This window comes from Berghia stephanieae, chromosome 1 (genome assembly GCF_034508935.2).
Source record: "Berghia stephanieae isolate SIO BIC M18660-M18661 chromosome 1, UCSD_Bste_1.3, whole genome shotgun sequence".
Lineage (NCBI taxonomy): Eukaryota > Metazoa > Mollusca > Gastropoda > Nudibranchia > Aeolidiidae > Berghia > Berghia stephanieae.
In genome coordinates this window covers 36984407-37009516 of record NC_088360.1, presented here as the reverse complement: position 1 = coordinate 37009516, position 25110 = coordinate 36984407, and the positions used below count along the sequence as shown (strand labels likewise).

The window sequence follows — 25110 nt, the reverse complement described above, 5'->3', positions numbered from 1 at the left end:
AACGATTTTGTATAAACATGGACGGTCACTGCCTTTGACCGTAAGGTCATGTGCTGTATACATTCAGCATACATGTATTTGAGATTGTGTCAATATACCGCCATGTCAAGACATTACCTTGGGTCATGGTCATCTATCTGCACTGCACGTATGCTTTGATAACAATCTTTCCCTTTTATTTTGGTATTTTGTCTCGTTGAGGAAAGTCTTTGATTCCACCTACTCAGCAATTTGCAAAACGCTCAATTATTATTAGATCGCTTTCCCTGAACGAAGAAAGAGAACCAGATTATTAAAAATATTTTCATAGTAAAAAATTCTTTAAAAGTGATCTTCCCCCCCCCCCCCCCATTCTATCGAAATTAACGTGATTGGGGGTTGTATGTCCTAGCGAATCAACGTTTTATAAGCTTATATTGACCTGTTTGATCTCATATCAAGCAGAAACCTCTTATTCATGTTGCACTTGATATTTTAAATCGAGATGCAATTTCTTTTTACGAAATGTCTTAGCCTGAAAGTTTTACGTAGATCTTATAAAGTCGCTGAACAACCCCTTCTTCCTGTTGTATATTTAATTAATTGTATAGGTGGACACATCAAACCATTGCTTATAACAATCATGATACAAATTAGCCATCTTCACTTTGCTTGTACAACCGTATTAAGTACGAACAAGTAATTCCTCCTCAAGCAATGATTTACTTGATCCTACCCGTGATTATTATTAGGTAGCAAGTCAGTATGCTTATCTTCAATAACAAGACTGCCACTGCTTCTAGCAGCAATGGCTGGCTCTCCTGCTACTATTGTGATAAGGGTGCCTGCATAAGTTAGAGCAACAAAAGGTGTCAGAATTAACTACGTACTTGTAACTGTTTCATGCTCTTAGTTATCAAAGCTTTGGATTCGTGTGATAAACAACCGTAAATCATATTCAGAGGCTCAACCTGGGTTCTTTGGAAACTTGGAAGGGGCTAGAAAGGCCTTTTCTGCTAACGACTCTCTAATGGTCTTTTTTTTGTCGTAGAACGAGGCGCAAGAAAAATCATTTAAAAGTGGTTCACGTAAATTCTGTGACAAGAAGAGGGTCAAGCAAAAGGGACACTTCTCAGCCTCGAGCTCGTTAATTATATTGAGGGGTAATTTTGAGATTTCAACTGTCACCATTATATGGAGTAAGGAAGTATCACACTTTTTGGCCAAAAAAACAAAACAAACGAAAAACAAACAAATGAACAAAACAAAACAAAAAACCCAAAGAAAAAAAAACAGAAAATCAAACATAAACTAACAAATAAATAATAAATGCATAAATAAAAAATAAAAATGTAAAAACAAAAACCTCAATCACATAAAACAAACCAACCCCCCCCCCCCCCAAACTAAACAAGCAGTTTTTTTAATGGTAACAAAACAAACAAACAAAAATCCAAAACGAACATTTAAAAAGAAAACCTTATAAAAATGCTCACACACACACACATACACAAACACACAGAACACAAACACACATACAAAAGTAGACCAGATCGACGACAGTATTATATGAGAGTCTATTTTATAGGAATTTTATTGCAGTCGGGAATGTGAATCACGAATACGAAAAATGTATTTTGAAGAGAAAAATAAAAGTTGTTTGGCAATGTTACACTGTATATTTAGATAAACACGATATGTTGCAAACGGGTTTTAGGTCAATAAACAAGCAAAATCGTTGTTGTTGTTATTGTTGTTATTTGTTTTGTTTTAATGTATGTATCATTTTCTACCAAGGACGCGAAATGGTTATAACATGAAATTTTTCATGCATGTATGCATGGTGATGAAACAAATTTCAATCCCTTGTTTAAAAAGCTGTATAATGTGTTAAAGTTCAATCTCTCAACTGGGGGTAAAAGTACAATATCATACATGCAAGAATCCGAAAATGGAAAGGCTTCGTTCGTTAGCAAACAGTGCTGTTTCTATATGAAGTATGAAGCCTTTCCATTTCCACCTTGTAAGTATTTTTACGATCCCAGGCTTCAAAAGCCCCCCCCCCCCCCCCCCCCCCCTCGCCCCTGCTTTCTGATATCATTCATGATATATCGATTTGTACTTTTAAATTATGTACTTCTATCAAAGAGCAAATAAACCAATATCACTCTTTGTTGCCTGGAGTTTCATCATAACCAAATATGGACCATAAATCTTATACCCAGCAGGTTTCTCTTATCTAGGGGCATTGCTGCTACCGTGGATATGTTCTTATAATAATTATGGGTTAACAGCGACTGCATTGTCTTTTTACCCCCCCCCCCCCCCCAAAAAAAAAAAAAAAAAAAAGTACCGACAAAAAAACAACATAATGTCAAGTATAAACTAGACAAGGTAAAGAAACACAATGTATTGTCAGAAGGGTGCATTTTACTGTTGAGACAAATATTATGTAATCACACTGATTTTAATAACGTATGTGAAATGATTCGACTCCTGCTTTGAGATTGTTATGCAATTGCATAGAAAGCGCTATACTAAATGTACATCATTATTATTATTATTAAAATTATTATTATTGTTATTGTTATTATTATTATTATTATTATTATTATTATTATTATTATTATTATTATTATTATTATTATTATTATTATTATTATTATTATTATTATTATCAACTAGCTTTTGAAAGCCGAGACCAGTTTGTAAAAGGTTTAAAAACTATTATATCTATTTTGTACTTTCCATTCGTTTACGTCAAACCTTTCATATATTTGTTTTCTCTTTAAAATATGGACAAAAGGCTGAGCCAAACTTCATGTTTACACTTTAGACTTTTTCATGACGTATAGGTCTTTTGAATTATAGACCAAAACACTTTTTGTTAAATTGTTGGCATTACTTAGTTCAAGGTTTAACTAAACTTTATATAAAACAATTTTTGTTAAATTGTCGGCATTACGTAGTTCAAGGTTTAACTAAACTTTATATAAAAAGAAGATCGCAATTTTACAATCAGCCGATATAACAGGGCATGTCACCACCAAGCAAGCTTGGGTGAAAAGACAGAGAGATTTTATGTCACGGTCGGTACAATTCGCGCCATGGAATATCAGACCCTAACATTATCACTTTTATGCATTTATCATCTCCATTTATCAAGTGATAAGACGTACCCTCTAATAAATCGGCAGGTCACAGTAGCTGCCTTAATACTTAGATGACAACCATTATCTTCCGGACCAGGCACGGGCCGGAATTTTATCGTCAAAGGAGTAAAAAGCTGGACTTAACACATTTTCTCTTTGATTGACATATAGTATTCATAATATAATTCATGTTGTAAAAGCTACTATGATATCGAGTCGACACGAAAACCCGCCAGAGACCCTCTTCTATTTACATTCTCAAAGGAAATCCGTTTCCGTAAAATTCGTTGGTTTGTAAACAACTTCAAAGAATCAATGCTTTTGTTCAGTGGTTAAATAAATAGGCAAATGCAAATCCTCCCCCCCCCCCCTCCCTTCCTACTCCCAATAAAAAAAAAGAAAAACCTTTCGTGTCGTAATGATAGGTGCCTTTGACACATCTGAAATGATAATATTGTGTTTGTTTGAGGAAGATGAAAGGGGGAAGGGAAGATAGATAGATATATGGGTAGATAGATAGATAGATAGATTCATAGATAGATATATAGATATGAGAGAGAGAGAAAAAAAAAAAGAGAGAGAGAGAGAGAGAGAGAGAGAGAGAGAGAGAGAGAGAGAGAGAGAGAGAGAGAGAGAGAGAGAGAGAGAGAGAGAGAGAGAAAACTTCATCTCGATGTTAACTTTTTATGGCGGGATCCGTGTTGACGCTATTCTGACATGGTATTTTGCAGTTTTCACAAATTGGGCAATTATTAACATTTCGACTCGGATTTAGATTAACTGAATATGTAAATCAAAAGCTGAAAACTACATACCAGTAACTTGCGAAATAAAAGAACGTGACACTCAATGAAAAGAGAGAAAAGGATGATCACCATAATATGTATATTATCGAAATTGAAAAGACATGGCCATGTATTAAGGATTTTTTTTTTTAAAGTTCAAACGGAGTTCAATGGTGAATTAAATTCAATGTCTTGCTTTTCTCTTCAAAACTGATTGATGAAATTGTATATTTAATTTCAAAGTACACTACCACACTCTCATCTTTTAAATAAAACATAACAATGTTTACTTCTGTCGGACAATAAATAGAGGGGCAGCAGGGAAGAGCTGACTCCATTATAAAACATTTTGGCAGAATGTTAAATGATCTCCGTCCATGCCCCCCCCCCCCCTCCCCAAACCGGACAATAGGAATAAATTGCGTAATGTAAGCATTCTGTATCTCAACAATAGTTTTTGTCTTGGGCAATTTTTCTTCAAGCTTGAAATGAATCGAATGAATCGCATGCCAAATAAAACCAATTGTAAATACATTATTGAAATAGCATATTTGAAGAGGGGTAAACACGTAATAGCGTTTTGATATATTAGTGAAGCTAGATAAATAGACGTCCGCTTTTGAACTGTCTACTTATTCATATTCATATCTTTATAAATCTAAATGGTTTAAGAGTGGGGTTTCAGTTTGATGAAATACTTTGAAGTTTATGCTGCTTGTTTTTGTTGGTTTTTTAAAATTCAAATGTAAATTGATTAAAGTTTATCTTTTCATCCTTGTTCTTCTTTCCATTGACAGTCCCAGTCTGTGGACAAGAGGCACGCTGTTCTAACCTTTGATATATATCTCAACCGGTTCAAAGTGAAGGATCTGAGTACCACACACGGGGTAAGTAGTCATTGTGTTGTATTGATTAAATGATAATAGTCTGGAGCATGTCAAAAGGTTCAGTAGCTTAATACGTAAAGCGTAGACTAGACATGATTAACAAATTACATTGGTTCAAACCCGCAATATATCGGACGCCCCTCTCCCCCCTTTTCCATCCAACTATTAAGATAAATTTAAATTTGGTGGAATTCACTTTGCTGTAACCAGTGTTGCTCTATCCAGAGGCGACCCATTCTTGCTGTATGGAAACGGGTTAACAGTGACTATTGGCCGCATGGGTCTCGACAATCCCTCCTTTTCTAAACATAGAAATTTAATAGTTTATTTGCTTCTTTTGTAAAATCTTTAATTTCCCATTATTTTCATTACGTAGAGAATAGTATTGCCTCGATAAATGCACGCGGATGTAGCAAAGCCAACAATGAGGAATGTGTACCATCAGTTTCAACGAATATATAAATAGGAAGTTGTGAGCTGATATTCTACACCATAGGCCTCCATAGCGTTGAAATATAAGGAGCCTCCATTATTTGCAATGCAATGTGTAATGTAGAAACGTTATTATGCCTTAAACCACGAGTATATTATTATTATTATTATTATTATTATTATTATTTTTTATTATTATTATTATTATTATTATTATTATTATTATTATTATTATTATTATTATTATTATTATTATTATTATTATTTGTGCAAAGAGAGCTAAGCCTATTTCACAATAGAGGTATCTTTAACATTGTCTTTCACTTCGCGTTATATCATTATCTTAATAAGAAATGCCCCAATCAGTATATTATGGTTTAGAGGTTAGTTGATCAGACAATACAGAGTTATAGTTGCTCACCGAACGGACACCGAACGAACGACTTACCGATCACGTGATCAGTTTTTTCTCGCGTCCTCTCGTCTAATCTCGTCACTCCGGAATAGAAAGAGGAGGCGGAGCTAATATGATATAACGCAATGAAAGTTCTGTCCGATGACGGGTGGGGGGATATCACCTCTCCAAAACTTACCTTATTATATGAGATCTTGAGATTCTTATCCAATCATCGATTGCTCGTTTGACAGTTCGCTTGTGAACAGTTAGGAGACCATCTCTTGATTTATGGGCAGGCGGCTTTGCGTAAAGGCGGTGAGTGTTGTATACATCAAAGAGTACCGCTGACCGATGGGTAAATAGTGATTGTGTAACCTAAAAGCCCTGCCGACTCGGCTGCAAGGTTTTGTATGTAATAACTGCGTCATCATATCAACGCTCAGGAATTAATTACTGAGGACTCTCAGTATATATATATATATATATATATATATATATATATATATATATAATATATATATATATATATATATATATATATATATATATATATATTAAAAAAACAAACAACGCTTTTGAATCACACGAGATACATCAGTGTGCTCGTCGCATTGAGAATTGAAAAATGAGATATAAATCAAGAAAACCGACCGGAAAATAAAGAAACTATCATTAAATTTAAAAAATTGAGCAATATTTTTTTCAAAATCAATCTACTAGAAAAATTTTTTTATTTCTAAACCTATTTTGTGAAACAAAGATAAATGTTCTCCTTTTTGCAAGCTGATTCAACAATGTGGTTTTCAAATTTATCGTATACGTAATCATTTGGAAGCTCCCGAGAAAGGTATTTTTGTGTAATCTCTTTCACACACGCGCGCGCGCACACACACACACAAACACACACACACACACACAAACATATACAAACAATACACATCCCTGGTCATCTATTGCCTATATTATTAATGTTAATATATACATCCCATGCTGTTTGTCACTACCCCCCCCCCCCCCCCCCCCCCCCCCCCCACCCCCCAACCATTTCCACCATCCAAGTACCAGCGGTCTTTTCTCTTTGATTTCGTATCATGGTCTACCCGAAGCCCAACACCTCGATCGTTTGTGGGTCAACCCCCCCCCCCCCCCCCCCCCCCCCCCCCTCCCCCCACCTTCGCCCGTAATCAATTTATAATTTTCTCTCTGTATAGAGCGCCATGTGCACAATTATATACTATTGAATGACACTGACCTTGCCCCTCCCCTAACAAAAGCCAACAGCAACCCAAGCTATCCTCTATCACGTGACCTTAGATCCGATGCTGCATACCGCTTGAGAGTCTTCACTATCCAGATCTCGTTCATGGTCACGTGAGAAGGCTATATCCGTTCGGGTTCGGCGTTCGGCGTCTCGTTCGACCCGATTTCGTTAAAAGCCCAATAATCGAATTGCAAGGAGCACATTGCCAAGTATCGATGTGCACATTATACAAGAACACGTCGTCAAGAACCGTTCAAAATCATGTTTTGTTTGTATTCCGGTTACAAGTTTTCCTTTGTTGTCATAAAAAATAGGAACAATATTCTACAGTAAGTAATATAAAATCTAAAATGTCTTTTCAACATTGCCAATTGTGCCCACTCACTCCTTCCAAAAGATCTATAAATATTTCAAAATTTGTTTCAATTTTCCCATGTCCTGCAAATTTATCTCTCAAACCGTCTTTGTTTTGTGCTCACGCGATCTTAGCACCATTATCAATAAGGACGAAGGCCGCTGATACACTTGTGTTATATTTTAATTGTTCATATTGGCAAGCCCATACGTCACACTATACCTTCAAATCAGCAGATGTGTCCATCTTGTGCCAAGATAAGAATTATGGAAAGCTAATATTGAATAAGAGTTGGCTGACGGATTGTGTTAACAAACCTAATTACATTACAGAGTTATATTATGTTACACCCATAGCAAGTGGCTCCAACTTCGTGATCGGATTAATAGAATTAGCCAAGGCCATGAAAACGGGTTGAGTGGACCGTTTTGCAACATGAAAAAGAATGTATCGTTTTGATCTGCTCAATGCGATGAGAAACATAGTCAAACATACTATTTGTTTATATATTTATTTATGTAGTTATTTATCAATTTATGTATTTATTTATTGTTTGTTTCTTTATTGATTGATTGATTGATTTATCTATTTTTACTTATTTGTTCATGTATCTATATTTATTTACTTATTACTTTGACATATCACACATTCAAGGTAACGGATAATTGTTTGTGCACTTTTGCACAGCCTGGCTATTCAAATGAAAAGCAGGAAAGGTCAATAAGTAAATCAATGCCTTCAGTGGCTCCATTAATTGCGATTCGTGCCAAAAGCAGGTTGTGGTTTTGGAACCCAGAGTCAATCTATTTACAAGAACACGGCATTATGGCCGTGTGGGTGCGTCACTACTAGCAGGTAAACGACCCCCTTGAGCTAGTGGGAATGCTGATATCGCACATTAATTGATATTATAGAATGTATAAAGTAACTAATTTATCGTGAATGGTCACGCGAGGAACACGACTTGGAAATCGATGTAAAAACTCGAGACATAGTTTCGGGTGTATCAACATGCGATTGAGGAAATGGGATGATTTACATGATTGTCTGAATATGTTGGAAACAAAACAAAACGATACAGATGGAGAGGTAAGGGATATCAGTAAAAAAACAAACGAAATCAAGTATAATTTGTCTGTTTACCTGCTACGCCTATATTAATAAATTTTACAGTCAAATATAATAGATATTATTATTTGTTTCGTTTCGTTGTCACACAAAACTGTTAATGAAACTATTTAATTTGTTCATTTGAAATTATTCTGTCCTGATGAATCAACTGTAAATATGTAAAAGATAGAGCAAAATTAAGTAAACAACTGAAAAATGTCATTTCTATCATTTGAAGTGTAATTTTACAATCATGTACGTGATAAATTCATAAATTTGAAATAACGAGCTCAAAGACACATATGTATCACAATGTTTTCCGATCACGTAACTTGCCCACTAAAATGGTTGCCCTCATAAGGAAAATAATGGTGACTGAATATATGAAAGCGAGATTAACTGTGTAATAACTGCTCCTCTCTCTGTTATTCCAAATATATTATCATAACTGTAGTTCAACAAAATTACAATAAAATAAGAAACTGGTCAGGAGTATGTTTATATGTCAATAGAACTTAACATAATGATTTTTATTTTTTTTATAAGAGTTAAGGGAAAATATTTTTTTCATTCAAATATTTTGAAAAAATAGATTAACTTTACAAATTTTATTGATTCTCACCCATGACAACCGTAACTTCGAATTCAAGGCCTTGTATTTTAATAGATATTAAGTTGCAATCATTGAATGTCATTTATTGATAATGAAATCGAGGTCCATGTCCAGACAACAAACAGACCTGAAAACTGGACTTCTTCTTCTTCTTCTTCTTCTTCTTCTTCTTCTTCTTCTTCTTCTTCTTTTCTTCTTCTTCTTCTTCTTCTTCTTCTTCTTCTTCTTCTTCTTCTTCTTCTTCTTCTTCTTCTTCTTCTTCTTCTTCTTCTTCTTCTTCTTCTTCTTCTTCTTCTTCTTCTTCTTCTTCTTCTTCTTCTTCTTCTTCTTCTTCTTCTTCTTCTTCTTCTTCTTCTTCTTCTTCTTCTTCTTCTTCTTCTCTTCTTCTTCTTCTTCTTCTTCTTCTTCTTCTTCTTCTTCTTCTTCTTCTTCTTCTTCTTTCTTCTTCTTTCTTCTTCTTCTTCTTCTTCTCTTCTTCTTCTTCTTCTTCTTCTTCTTCTTCTTTCTTCTTCTTCTTCTTCTTCTTCTTCTTCTTCTTCTTCTTCTTCTTCTTCTTCTTCTTCTTCTTCTTCTTCTTCTTCTTCTTCTTCTTCTTCTTCTTCCTCTTCTTCTTCTTCTTTAAAATCTGTCTCAAAATTTGATGAAAATTATTTCGATAAGCATGTACATTAACATTCTACATAAGGGACCAGAATGTACTGAAATGAAATAAAGAGGGAAATAACCTTTTCATGACTACCTATGTTATAGCCAGTTAGGTGCAACAACACATATTCTTATAGCAATAAAGCCTCCTGCTTATGAATAGGCTTCGATCCTACCGTTCACGTCGCATGTCTTAGGACCTTTTTTTTTACCGCTTGTATTTTATTGCACTCATTACTCCCAAAATCAGCGCTTTCCAATAGAGATTGAAAGACCTCAGTCATCATAATGTTGAAATAATCGATGAATATAGTCTATGCACATTACTGACGAATGTTTTCATTCGTATAGCAGGTCATAATACTATTATTATCGTCCCAGTGGTGGAATAAATTTGTGTTTCGGCACAGACGAATATCTTTTTAGGTAACTTGCATGCTATTATTTTGATTAAGACTATGACAATTGAACATAAACAAAATATATAGGTGAAACGTAGAGTATCCAGTATTATCCAATACAAGCCTTGCTGAAGGTGTATATAGAAATTTATTTTGGATGCAGATTTTATTAACGATCAGAAAGTAGATACCACGTCCGTCCATGCCATGCCCCTTGAGGCTGGACAACATTATTTTATCTCCGTATCGTTGTATTTGTCTCTGTGCCAAATTTAACATCTTCTCAACATTGCCTCTTTATCTATAAACGGGGCGTTTTAGTTTTAAAATATATTCCCTGGTGGTATTATAATTTAATAGAAGTTATTTATTGAAGTTGTTTATATTTTTTAGCTGTAAAATGACGTTTTGGCAAATTAGGCCTAAGACTTAGCTTTCAATTTGAATTATTGATACAAGCCTAATTTCACACATGAAAACATCATGTTTCACAACGATATCCGTATCGATAATGCACAAATTTTAAATATTGTTACAGTAAAGTAACCGTATTGTAAATTGTAGAAGCTTGACTAATATCAATATATATTTTAGGTAGTTGCCGAAATATTTGTAAAGACATTGATAGATCTTTTTTTTTTCTTGTGTCGATTTCATGACATTTGTCAATCACGTTGGATTCAATTTACTCGAGTTTACTGCTTATCATTATTGTTCAGGTATCCATTTGTGCTAAAGAAGGGGGAGGGGGGGGGGAGGAATAAAATTAGATTTTTATCTCGTCTTATTTTTTGTGATATAACAAAACCCCTCATGGGTAAAAATTGAAAAGAAAAACCCTTTAATTTAATAAGTATCAAAACAGGTCTGTACACGTAATTATAAAATCTTCTTTGGAGTCGGCGTAACTTGATTGTTGCGTGATTCGATTGCAAATTAGTTTGAGATTTAATCTTTTAAAGGGAATTGTTATTTTTTCAAAGCTGTTTTATTTCATCTTTATGCCAATGTTGCCAGTGATTAGATTTTTCATTTACCATAGGCTACATTAACCGTTTCATGCAGAGATGCTTTAATCCTATTCATTATAGTCAGTTATGGCTGAATTTAAGGAAGCGTACTGACTGACAATCGTGTTAGGGTTGACCTAAAACAGCGATGTGAATTGCTTTAAATTCATAAATTCTGCTATTTTTTTAAATTGAAGGTTGGGGAGAGGGTCATAATTATGAGTCAATACTTTCAGAAATAGAGCTGCTACGCCGATGATGTTTTAGCTTTCTGTTTGGAGTCGTTGAAATATTATGATGTCTTGTTAGAATAAAATCGAAACCAGGCGCTTAAAGGGTTAATCACGATGTGTCTTGGAATTTCCATCAATTAAATACTGTGACGTGAAGAAATTTGGATGTGGCGATTCAGCGAATTCGGAATAGAAAAGAAAGCAGAGTGCGAGTAAATAAAGTAGTTCAACTTTAATGAGAACTCAAAGTGATGTTTGTTTTATTAAGAAAAGCCCATGGTCTTTTTAATGTGACGATGAAAGTTTTAAAATGGCCATCGAGGTGGTTCGTGTTCTTTAAAAAAAAAAAAAATTGATTATTTGCCTCTGAAATATTTTGTTCTGTTTATGTAAGTGCCTTGTTTGCAAAATGTCTTTATTTTGCCCATTTTTTTTTTTGTTTTGTTTTTGTTTTGTGTATTTACAATGTTAAATGGCCAACCCATAACATAAAGCATACCTAAAAATCGGAGCCCTATCTATCCTATTATCTATCATTATCTCTATATTAACAAAATGCAGACATGCCCCGGGCATGGGAAAGTAAACAAAAGATGAATGGGAATGGTAAACTTCATAATGTAGACTTTGAGAAATTAACCATTCGGGTTTCCTTTGGACGGATCGAACAGGAGGCAATGGGAAAATATAATATAATGTAGTGTAGGAGAAGAAGGTAGTCTTCTTATTATCTCCACACACAAAAATGTAAACGAAGTAACGAGAGGACCTTCTCCGCTGAATAACTAAAAACAAAAACGATTTCCATATTTGCTAGGAAATAATCACCGTGAACCACACACGATTGATGGTCATCATCGAACCCACAGAAAGTGCGTATTTGTTGAGTTGAAAACATCTTTCCGGGTCCCTGTTGCTATTTGTCAATCATTTAAATTCCAGGCAATCAAATACCAGAGGTCATTTACGTATAGAGCTCGTCTTTACACACACACACACACACACACACACACACACACACACGCCTGCATCTGTAATGACCATGCTTTACACCCTCAAACTGTTAAAAAGGAATTGATTACAATAGAAATACGACTCTTTGTCATGTGACCCATCGTCTCAAAACGGTACAATGACATGGAGATACACATGCTTAAACTTGTAATAATATAAGACTTGGGTCACATTAATTTGTAAGTTTTATTAAGGACAATAAACATTATAGTAAAAGTAGTCCCTCAAAGCCATTAGGCCCATGGAGCCGGGGGTTATCCTGGTTTCTGTAGCGTGAATTGAACAATAGCCTGCTATCCTTTGGATAGGATGCTAGTCTGTCGCAAAGCACTGTCCGCCAGATCTAGCAGCCCCAGCTACCCGATCACTATTGGCTGGACAGAGGGTTCGGAAGAAAATATCGACTGCACCCGGGATCCATATCGATCCTTTTGCGTGTGAAGCGAGTGCTCTACCAACTGAGCTATCGAAACCCCCAATAACCATTATATCTTAAAGTGCGAATACAGAAATTTCATATTTTCGATCAATTTAAATTTGGATACATTTTTCGGCACCAGATTCATTACAATATGGCGTGCACTTATTTGCAGGTCAGATAACCCAAATTGATATGGGCTCATTGTTGTAATGGAAATCTCAGAACATGACGCAACATGTTGTCCATAACAATAATCTTAAACCAAGCCCTTAATTTGGATCGGCTATTAAACCTGCGCATATTATGTACACGTAATTCCGATATAATATCGTTGTGAGAAAGGTCACATTTCAGTCAAAGAAAAGTGTTATGCATAATTCAAGACGGAAAATTACAATCCAAGCGCAACTACTAATACATTTTGTTCTCTCTCTCTCTCTCTCTCTCTCTCTCTCTCTCTCTCTCTCTCTCTCTCTCTTTCTCTCTCTCTCTCTTCTCTTCTCTTTCTCCCTCTCTCTCTCTCTCTCTCTCTCTCTCTCTCTCTCTCTCTCTCTCTCTCTCTCTCTCCCTCTATCTAATTCAATGTATCCCTTTATTGACAGTATCTCACTTTTATTCTTCAGTTTTTGAATGTTCTTTCAAAGACAAATTTGCTAGGTGTCTATCAAACAAAATGTTTATTTATGCAAAGACTGTCAACATTCATTTTGCCGTATGCTATCTTCAAGTGGTATCTGGAAAATGTACCAAAATTCACACTTTTACGAGTCAAGAGTACTGCCTACATAGGATGGAGAATGTTTAAAAAATTAAAAGAAAAAAAAGCGATGACTTGCGAATAGATATAACGCTTTAGACACTAATTGCCTCTGAAATATAATTAACCCTACGTTGAATGACCTGCGTATGCTACGTTTTAAGTTGTGTTTGTTCTCAAGATACGGCCAAAATAAAGAGATCGGATATTTCGACATTTTCTTTTCTTTCTCACAATGAAATATTCTAATGTACATTTATATTCAAAGGTTCAACTTTACTCGTAATGTTTTCGATCAGATCAAATGAGTAAATGTTTTGAGATTTGATTTTTTTTACACCGATATTAAATACTGTTAATTTAAAAAATCATCTAATGTAACTGTGGAACATTGTTGATGCGAATATTACAGGCATAGTGTTCCATTTGGATGTTTTCAGAGACTCCCTAAATTCCACACCAGAGAACGATTTTGTGCGTTTATTTAATTTCCTTCTTTCTTTTTAATTCGGAATTTTTTTTGAAAAAAGTTAAACCCTCTATTTATATTAATGAGGGTACATGATCAAGTTATTTAACCATATAATTTCTAGGCTTACATATGCATCGCATTGTTTTTACCGCAGTATTTTGAAAAGATCTATTCAGAATTAGAGAAATCTCTTGTGATCTGTCTTTAGTTGAAATTTGATACAGGCCTTGATTTGCTTTATATCATTCAACTACCTCCAGGTTTCATATCTTAAAAAGTCATAGATTTCACATTTGAATATATATTATGGGTTTGGAGATTCATTTAACACAAAAGAGCACATTAAATAGTCATTATCAGTGTTTCACAGTGCTGCACAAAGCGTAATTTATTATTCCCTCAACTAAAATGAGTTTTCATTTCATTCAGAGCCTGGTTCTCTTACAACACCAATCATACGAGTAGCTTAGTTCTCATTCACGCCTGAGTTGAGTTGGTTATATGTATAAAGTGCCGTACTCAGTGTCCTTGATTTTACTACCACTGTTATCTACCTGCCTGACTTTTCTTTATTGCAAGACGACTCAATGCAAACTCAACCATATACGTCAATTACTTATTTCCAATTTATGGTCCTCTCTTGTGTCAGTCTGATAAATTTTAATTGGAATGGAAGGGAGGGGGGTGTTTGTGAACGAGAGTTTCAATTCCTGGCCATTGAGTAAAGGTTAAAAAGAAGAAATCGCAGACCAACACGATCCTGAGAGGTTTTCGTTTGGAACATGGCCAAGTTTTGTCTGTCATTGACTGCTTTTATTTCATTGTCGATTTGATATTTTTTTTTAAAAATAGGTAATCATTTTTTCCATTGCTCTCTTTCAGACATATGTCAACAATCGTCCTATCCAAGAACAAGAGTATGTCACGCTCAACCACATGGACTCCGTACGTTTGGGAAATGATATCCTTTTTTCTTCTGAAGATTTAAATCTAGAAGGGTCCTTGCACCTATCATAATTGTAGTTTTGGTATTTATTTCGAGAAGTTTTACGACACTTGAGACACCTTTTGGTTCATTTCAACATATGGGAGAAGATGGGATGGTCAATTAATTGTCTGCAGTTTAAAGCAACCAATTAGAAGTATGACATTTGTGACGAGTTAAAATATGGAACATACGTCTTAGTACTAGAGACCACCTCAGACACGAGCAATTGATAACAATTAAAGGGGACAAATTTTTACACATTCATACATTAACATATACACATATAAAACGGATCTAAACATCTGCCTATTTCCCTTTTGATTAAAAGCAAGTAATTTCATACAGGACAAAAAGTTACATGGAAGGGGAAACGGATAAAAAGTGATAGAATACTACATAACAAGAGTGGTTATTCTTACCCACCAGTAAATCAGAAATTCCCATTATTTGATAACAATAACACTGTTGTTCTTTTAATTGGACTCAGTGAGAAGTTTTGCTTTGAGAAATTGCCATTTTGAAAGGAAATGGTGATAGATTAGTTTTTCATGTATTATGACAGTTGCGTTTCATGACGCGAACGTGCTAACTAGTTTCCAATCTCTAACCATTGTACTTTGACTTTCTTTATAAAAAGGACACCATATCGCATTATAGTTTAGCTGTCGTCTTTTGAAGTCTAGGTTTTCTTTAACCGATTTGAAAATGAACATTGAATGGTCGCCACCGTGCATCACAATATGCCTAGTCGAATGTTGGAATGATTAGTTAGGTGAAATGTCGTCAATAAATACACATAGTATTGGATTGTCGTCGGACAGTTTATCATCTCCAGCTGTTACGTACAACATTCCATTCTTATTATGCACCAAGTGTTTCGCTGATGTTTATTTAAGAACAAATTTTGGTTTTCTTTTCAGATCCTGTCATCCTATATCATATAAACACACCCTCTTTTGTTATGATATGATTTTTATAGACTTGCCGGTTTTACGAGGTATATTTTTTAAATCCCACAACTCCTGGTGTGTCATACATGAGAAGACGGCTTTCTTCTATCATTAGAGCAAGGCGTGATAAATTAAGTTGATTCTGAATTGTTCTATCAAAAGTTATTAAATTGTTGAACTTTGTGCGTATGATTGTTAGAGTTTTAGATTTAAGATATTCAGAACAGAAAATATTTCCACAGGAAAAAATGTGAAAAAATAATAAAAAGTATGTATTATGTTTTGATTTTTCAATTTGTTATTAAATTATATGAATGACAGTGAACTATAATAGTAAGTGATATTGAAATCTATAGAACATAACAACGTTTTCTAGGTAAAAGTTATAAGAAAATACCAAATATAGGGCCGGAGAACCTACTGTAAAACCAGATAATTTCCAGATCTTGACTTGGTCTAAGATGCATTTTGGCGAGCATAATTTTTGCTTCTTTCTGAGTATCGTTCCATTTTCTCCATGAAAATGGTGGTGTCAAGCGCACAAAATACTTACTTATGGAAAGTATTGTCGACTTAAAATGTTGGTGTTCGGGGGGGGGGGGGGTAGATTGTGCTGGATGTTATCTAAAGACGAAAGATCAGTTTCATTTGTTTGTTTTGTTTTCTGCCAAAATCAATTATACCGCATTTGCATGGTGACGAATAACGCATGATTCATAGTTTGAGACAGAGCACGATACCAAAGGTAAAGCAGAGTATGGAGGACAAAGTTAGTCTCAATTGATTATAGATGCTATGTCGGGACAGAATAATAGTTTGATCTGTGTTTTATTGAGAGTTTTTTTGTTTTGTTTTGTTTTGTTTTTTTTTAATTTGATTAGTAGTAGTTTTATAGTAAGATACGAGTATTTTTTCTCTGCATAACTGAGGCATGTATTGACCTTTTCACAGCACCTTACACTGAGTTGTGAAAATTATGAGGTATGATTTTGGTATTTTGAGAATTTAGAATTCTTTGTAAAAATCATGACACTATTTTTGTCATCCTAACAACAAATCCATATTGATGCTATGCGTTTAGGTAATATACTCATATCAACCGCCACCCAGGCCTAAGGAATCAGCACATTAGACTATGTTTAACCTTGAACGTTCATAGTCTGATTGATATATTTTTCTGAGAAGTAATCAGCAAAATGGCTGTCTAAAAACCATATCAAAGAGCTCAGTGGCATTAATTTCATTCCTTCTATAAACTAAACATACAGCTTTGTTGATCACAAATACTATTTCATTTTAGTCAGGGCATTACCTCTTTGGGCAACTGGATTGTTTCTAAAAAGAACCAATAGGAAAGAGAGGTTGTGACGCCATACCCACGTTTCCGATTCCAAAATCCTTGGAAGTGTTTATGTCTCTTTCGGGGGACTAATAATGAATAGGTTACATATTAAATCATAAGGTGCCATACCTATTTTAGTAGCAGATAGTAGATTCTATGGATTACGGGACGATCTTTATTGGCGACCAGCATATTATATAAAACTAGAAAATAAGATGCCATCACTCTGAAACCAGAAGATCATTTACAAAAGGTATGTATCCAGTCCTATAGAAGAGTGGTTTTACACTTCCAATAAGATAGGAACCATGTTTTTGACATCACACTTATGTACCCTAATAGTTGTCACCAAGAACGGCAAGCCAATTATTGTTGCAACCCTTAACTGTCCTCACATACCATGATGTACCACATTGAGCAAGGCAGTCAGATTACAAGTCAGGGTGGGCACTTACCAGACCACAGAGTGATTCCTTCGTGGGCCACTAGAAGGGCCCATCACGAGGCTCCTGCTATACACGTCCACACACACACCATGGCTGAATGTCAGGTAAGGTTTTAGATGATAGCTTTGCAAGATATTTTATACAACTTTAAGTCCATAGATTAAAATATATAAAATTTTGCAATGTTCCGTAATAACTTTTGTGTTTGAAATCATGACCACCCCCCCCCCCCCCCCCCCATGTGACCCAATCTCAAAAAGGTTTTTATGTCGGAGTAGTATTGATGCTTATAACACGCAGTTGAACTTATAATATAAGTTTCATATGTTTTATGAGTCCCTTTTATACGGTTGTGAAAATTGGACGCTTTACAAAGAATGTACTAGGAGGTTAGACTCTAACTTAGAGGCATTTGTGATGTGGATGTATTGCAGAAGAATGTTTCGGCTATCATGGACAGACAAGTATACGAACGAGGAGGTGCTGGCAACGGTGAGAAAATGAAGAATATTGAGAGATACAATCAGAAAAAGGCAGTTAATGGTTTCTGGGACACGTGTGGAGGAGAGACGGAAAAGAAAAGTTGGTAACATCGGGGATGATCGAAGGAAAGAGAGCTAGAGGAAGACAGAGAATGGCATATTTGAATAACCTAATAATGACCAAAAGTGATTTTAAAAACAATGCAGAATTCATGGGCACCGGAGTGGATTGTGATAATTGGAGACAGCTGACCGGCAACGTGCTCAAGAGTACAAGACATGATGGGTGATGAGTATTGAAGCTGGAATTTGAATTTATAGTCAAAAAGAAAAACAAACTTATTTGTTTTATTGAGGCAAATAGATTAAATGTCAAAAAGGGCATAAACTTCCTGCACATATTTTCTGTTTTGATAACCGAGCGCAATTATGAGCTTGATGTAACATTGTTGTAATGGACAATATTGTCCACTGGTTTGAGAGTATTTCTATTACAACAATGAGCCTATAACAATTTGGGTTGTCAGACCTGCAAATAAGTACGTGTCGGCATAAATCCAAAAATTTCATATCCCTAATCAATTAAACTTTATAGTTATTTTTATTTTTGACATTGGCTTCAACCCGACATAATACCAGTTTGAGGTGATGGGTTACACATTTTGGCAACGTTACAGAAAAGTGGATTGATAGTTACACTGTATGTCCTGTTTTTGTTTGTTTTATTTTAAATTCTAAACGTCAAAGGTTTTTAAAAAGAGATGTACCAAAATATTTTTTTAAAAATTACTTACATTGTTATTATTTCTACATTGTACTCAGGCTACATTGTTTACAATTTTAAAAGTAGCTATTTTGATTGATAATCTTTTTTTTTTCGAATTGATTATGATTTATTGGGCTTCTACGCTTGTTGAAAATGATCCTAGATTGACTTGCATCCCCCCTAAATTAGCTAAATATACCTTTAATTGCCTTAAATGCTTACCACACCTGCTTTTAGCCGCCTGTTCTTCCTGGAACGAAAAGTGGGTATCCAGACTAATTTCCCAAACCTCATGAAGTGCATTGCGTAGCATAAGCAAGCAGCCATTTGACCTTAATAGATCCATTTTCCCACTCCAATTTTAGTTATTATTTTTAGACAAATGGAACATGTAGGGATTGATCATATGCACTTAAATTGGGTTTTGAAATATTAAGCATGGCTTCTCATACACTTGTATGTTTTCTTATTAATTATTCAGCATGAGGTAGCACTTTTCATGTTTTACAATGGATGAAATGATTAGCATTTGGAGATAATCCCTTATCGTCATCGGTCAATTAATTTTACTTGTAAAACAAAAACAAATGTAAGGTTATTGCGTTAAAGCAAAATATGTTTGAATTACGTATTCATTGAGTCGACTAGCCTTTTAAATTACTATGTAAGTAAGTACTAATAATTACATGGTGCTGAAAGTAATAACATATTATCATAGCATTAAGCATACAAAAAAAAGAATGCAAAAGTTGTAAAATGAAGTTTAAAAATGTCAAAAAGGATGGCGATTTTAAATTCTTGAAAGGAAAGAGAACGAATGAAGGAGATTGCATTTATAGCAGTGTCTCTCTTGAAGTTTCTAACAAAATATTTCTCTTCAGATGTAAAACAATATTTATTTAACCATTGTGTGCCTAATTGTCTATACACCAATTTTGTTTTGAGCTGCACTATATCGGACTGTACGGATGGTTTCCTACCCTGGTATGTCGATGGTGTATTTTGCATGAGTGTTTTGTATTTTTTGTTTCTTTTGTACATCATTGTTTTCCTGCTTGTTTGACAACCACACTCTATGTATTATGATTCGGTAAAATATTTATTTTACTGTTCTGTATAATTATTAACAGTGAAAAGTAAAATAAGATAACAGATTCCGAATTTTCATCCTTAGGGAGTTTTTTTTCTTCTTGATAGTCTGTCTCGGGAACAGATCGAGAGCATTGCAGCGCCGCAAAGTGAACAATAGGGGCTGAGTTTCTATCTCAAGGGAAAAGGAAGATTCCAGAAGCGGAACTAAAAAATGCCTTACCCAAACAATATTACTTTCCATGAAATATTGCCTGAACCTACGGCGCTATGATTACCTAAATCGCTCAAACTCCCATGGAAAAATCAGCCACTTTGCTTGAAGACCTACTGTAAAAGGTCTCGAGGTTCTGCTCGCACATTTAAATTACAGCTTAATTATGTATTTTTACTCATTTCCTTCAGCAAACCCTAGAGGAGTATGTCTTACTTAAATTCAATACTGCTTTTATTGTCGTGCTTTTTGTTATCTTTAACCTTTTCTTTTTATTAAAATATACCTGAGGTTGTTCCAAACATACAAACACCACACACGCGCGCAGGCGCACTCCAGGTGCAATTTTTATGCGTAAGTGTCTGTGTTCCTCATTGAATCGTTATCGATTAAAAGTCCCAATGTGTTATATTTTATTTAAGCACTTAGTCATTGACCAATGGTAACAAAAACCCTCATAATTATTTTGATGTAGTGCTGCTTTTGTGGTGATAGTATATTCTAATCATTACCATTTGATGTTTACAATGGTAATATCACAATTTGGTACTTAGCGCCTTGGTTGTTTTGAGGATGTATTCTTCAATTCCTTCTTACTTTGCGTGAATAATTTGCATGTTATTGTTTGCAAGTAAAATCGTAAATGAAATTATTTCTTTTTAAAATTATGATTATCTCTATTTTTGTAAACATCTTTTTTTTCCTTATTTTATTTTATTTTTTATTTTGTTGTTTTATTTTCGGAATTATAACAAAATTACAGTATCATTCAAATCTACTTTATTTACATTGTGATGTTGTGGAAAACAAAAGTTTGAATTATTTCCTTGTTGTACATGTGTGCTTTTGAAAAGTTGTTGTGATAAGTTTTACTATTTACTACTCACTTTGATATTTTAAAGTATATTTTTCTTTTGTTAAAATATTCCAACATTTGAAGGAAAAAAACTAAATGTAATAAGGTTTTATTTTCATTAATAGAATGTGAGCAGAGAGCTATCATGGGGTTTGACTAGACGATTTTTTATTCACGATCCATTCTGTTAAACGTATCATGCCAATGGATAACGACACATACTACTTTCAATTTATATACTTATTTCTTTTTTCTTTGCTCACGACAACGACACTCATTGTAGCAAAGTTGTTGATAGTGAGTGGCATTTCGTTTTATGGAAAGAGCGTGGATAATGGCAAAAATTGATTTTTGCATTAAACTTGATACTTAATCAATATTATGCTATTCATATTTCCTGGCCATCATCAAAGGCATGTACATAGCTTATTGCTGATAGGTTATGATCTTTTTTTAAAAATATAAGTGCTTAAAGCAGGCATGTAAGACGTTCTTGTTTTCAATATAAATGAATTGTTTTTAACAGGTTCATATCTTATAGAGTTCCACTTTACCATATTTTCAATTTATTTTCGAACATAAATCGGAAATTATCATTGAAGACCGATTGCCTTGGATTTATATAACATTTTATTCTCTGTTTGCAACCAATACTTGCTTTTCAAAACAAGTTTATACCTATTTGCTGCAATAGCTCTCCAAAGTTACTCTAATTTTTAAAATTATTTTTGATTGTTAAGATTAATTATTTTGATTTTCCAGGGATGCATTGCCGAACAGAGTATTGAGCACAGTTGTGGTCTTCATACAGAAAAGCCAACGACAGACAGTGTTCTCGTGAACGACCCTAACCACTGCATGTATAGAGGGAACCAGCCCACTCCACCCCCAATAAATCAAAACAACCAACAGCCGTACAATCAACCGCCTCCCCAGTGCCATCATTGTCAGCATCATCATCATCACAACCTTCAGCAATATCAGCAACCTCATCCATATCCACCACCTCATCAACCCTCATACCCTCCACCAGAATCACAGCTTGACCAAGGGCATTCTGTGTCCAGTCAAAGTCCAAATCCAAACTCTGTCGACATCCATCACCAGCTACAGCAACACCATCAACAACACTATCAGGATTATTCCGACCATCCTCAACATCAGGAAATTGCTAGACCTGAGGATTCCTCGTATTATTCGCAAGAAGGTGAAAAACAGAGTGATACGGATTCAGGACCAAAAGACATTGAATTCGAAAATAATATTGAAAACAATGGTAGTGCTGGACCTGGTCGCAACACATGGCCAAGAAAGCGGGCACGGCAGGCACCTCATGTTGCAACACTGTTTCAACAGTCAGAAACGGCTGACGATTCGTCAACCAACGGATCTGAGGCAAAGCCCGCGGGACCAATGTCTGGCATGTATTTTGTGTCTTTTGACGATTCTGTATGCAATGGGAGTACCTCGGACTTAAATGCAGCTGCGGTGAATGCACAGAGGATTTCACGTAAAAGTCCATTTTCTAAAGCAGGTGAGATCTATAGAATTGCAGTCTTTGTAAATCAACTGCAAATTAACAATGTTGACAGATCAACATTTATAACTCATTGCCAAGTAGTATAAAAAGACCCAATATTCCTTTGTTCAAGGCGGTATCTTCTGTAGAATAATCCACCCAGTTTAAGAACGGCAGTTTACGGTATAATGTGTAAAACTAATATCGCTTCCAAAATTTGCTTTTGTTTTTCTAACATTTCAACACCTCCCTCTCTCCCGTATCCCAATTCTCTCTCTCTTTCTCTCTCTCTCTCTCTCTCTCTCTCTCTCTCTCTCTCTCTCTCTCTCTCTCTCTCTCTCTCTCTCTCTCTATATATATATATATATATATATATATATATATATATATATATATATATATATCTATGTGTGTGTGTGTGTGTCCCTCTCCTTGTCTCTGTCTATCTATCTATCTATCTATCTATCTATCTATCTATCTATCTATCTATCTATCTATCTATCTATCTATCTATCTATCTATCTATCTATCTATCTTTATATCTTTCTCTATCTCTGTCTCTCTCTCTCTCTCTCTCTCTCTCTCTCTCTCTCTCTCTCTCTCTCTCTCTCTTTCTCCCCTCTACATATATTTCTATGTGTCTCTCTGCCGCTCTCTTAATCTATATCTCACCCTCTCTCAGACACTCACACAAACACACACACACGCGCACACACACACACACACACACACACACACACACGATCACAGACTAACACATAAACAAGCGTAATTCCACACCTTATACACCGTCATCCATTTTCGATTCTATGCTAGTTATGCGAGGAAGCATAATCAAATGAGTCTTTATTGAAATTAATCTCTGAAAACGTATCGATTACTACTCATTTTAATGTCCAAACGATTTGCATTTCTTGTGCGACTATGTGGTCTTGCAGTACGACACTCGCTTTCAGATCGAAGAATCTGGGTTCGAGCCTCGCTCGGCGCATAGTTGAGTCCTTGTTAAAAGGCTCTTTACTCACATTCTCTTCTCGGTACTCAGGTGTAAAATGAGTACCTGGCCGTTAACAGCGTTGTCTCTGTCGGAAGAAAAAAATTGTAATATCGCCTAACAGGCATCATGTCACGTTCTCATGACGTAACTATAGTGCATAGTGACTCTGGTAGGCCAAGCTCGTTCTACATGTTACGTGTTGCTGTTGGTTAGATACCCTTTGTAAAGCGCTATGAGCTCGTTTAGTGGATGTTGCGCTATATAAAAGCTCAAGCTCCTTATGCACACGCTGGTTTGTGAAGTTTGGGGAATCCCCTTGCTTTTACGCTAAGCCAGCTATAGCTAAAGCCTGGGATCAGACAAATGAGTCATGGATAATAATAGCTCGCTTCGTAGCACAGCAACACTCATGGGGCATGAATTGTACACATGCGTTGATAATTATATGATAGATATATTTATGTACTTAAGTGATTATCTGTTATGTCATTCGCCTGTCCACTGAGTGAGATATGATTTATAAAAAACTTTCTACATGGTCCATTCTTTGCCTCCTTCACCGCCTCCTCATATTCCTTACCCTCCTCCGCTTTTTCCTTCTCCTCCTCCTCCTCCTCCTCCTCCTCCTCCTCCTCCTCATCCTCCTCCTCCTTCCTCCTTCCTCCTTCTCCTTTTTAAAAGCTTTCCTTCTTCTTGCTCCTTCTCCTCCTCCTCCTCCTCCTCCTCCTCCTCCTCCTCCTCCCCCTCCTCCTCCTCCTCCTCCTACTCATCATCATCATCATCATCATCATCATCATCATCATCATCATCATCCTCCTCCTCATCATCATCATCATCATCATCATCATCATCATCATCATCATCACCATCATCAACGTCGTTGTCATCCTCGTCTACATAACATCAGAAAGAGATGGCCAGCATTTAGCCACAATGTAGCAATAATAGCATTTATTATAGCACTTTACTCAGTATAAACCGTCACTAAGCGCTAATTAATCCTACTATATTTTACACTTCCTAAACCAGTCCGCCTCTGTTAGAGAGAGTTTAATCAGAGACAAATTATATAATTCACTCGTCAATTATGTGACCCACAGCCTCATATCGGTATGATATATGAGGGCTATTCAGATGTTGAAAATTATATTTCTCTGTAATAGTATGACACTTTAGTTAAGTTAATGTTTTATTAAGTAGAATATAATATTTCATAGCGTGCGATCAACTAAACCTTTATATTTCTCATAAATTCATACTTAAATAAACTTTTTTGTGTGTGTTTGGGCCACCCCGACATAATACCAGATTAAGGCGAGGAGACACATGCGACGAGTTCTTTTTTGCAGGTCTGATAACCCAAATTGTTTTGGTCTCATTGTTGTAATGGACATACTCCAAACGTAAAATATTGTCTATTCCAACAATGTTAAATCAGGCCCATAATTATTGCGTTCGGTTATCAGACTTGGTAATTTGTGCATCTACGTCACATGACATATCGCAAATCGATCAATGGGGACGTTGAAAAGTATTT

The 25110-nt window shown here is 35.3% G+C and overlaps 1 protein-coding gene across 11 annotated transcripts in view; it reads left to right on the top strand.

The window, feature by feature from the left end:
- LOC144973295 (uncharacterized) overlaps positions 1-25110 on the top strand; it is a 164476-nt gene that overhangs the window by 65154 nt on the left and 74212 nt on the right. For 4 of the 11 annotated variants that reach the window (XM_078915613.1, XM_078915605.1, XM_078915626.1 and 1 more), the window contains exons 3-7: positions 4714-4803; positions 14807-14888; positions 17603-17754; positions 19844-19882; positions 21820-22591. In XM_078915613.1, coding sequence (XP_078771739.1) covers positions 4714-4803; positions 14807-14888; positions 17603-17754; positions 19844-19882; positions 21820-22591 — 1135 coding nt within the window. Of the gene's footprint in view, positions 1-4713; positions 4804-14806; positions 14889-17599; positions 17755-19843; positions 19883-21819; positions 22592-25110 lie in introns of all 11 variants that reach the window. The other 7 variants (XM_078915621.1, XM_078915641.1, XM_078915595.1 and 4 more) reach the window with 3 other exon arrangements.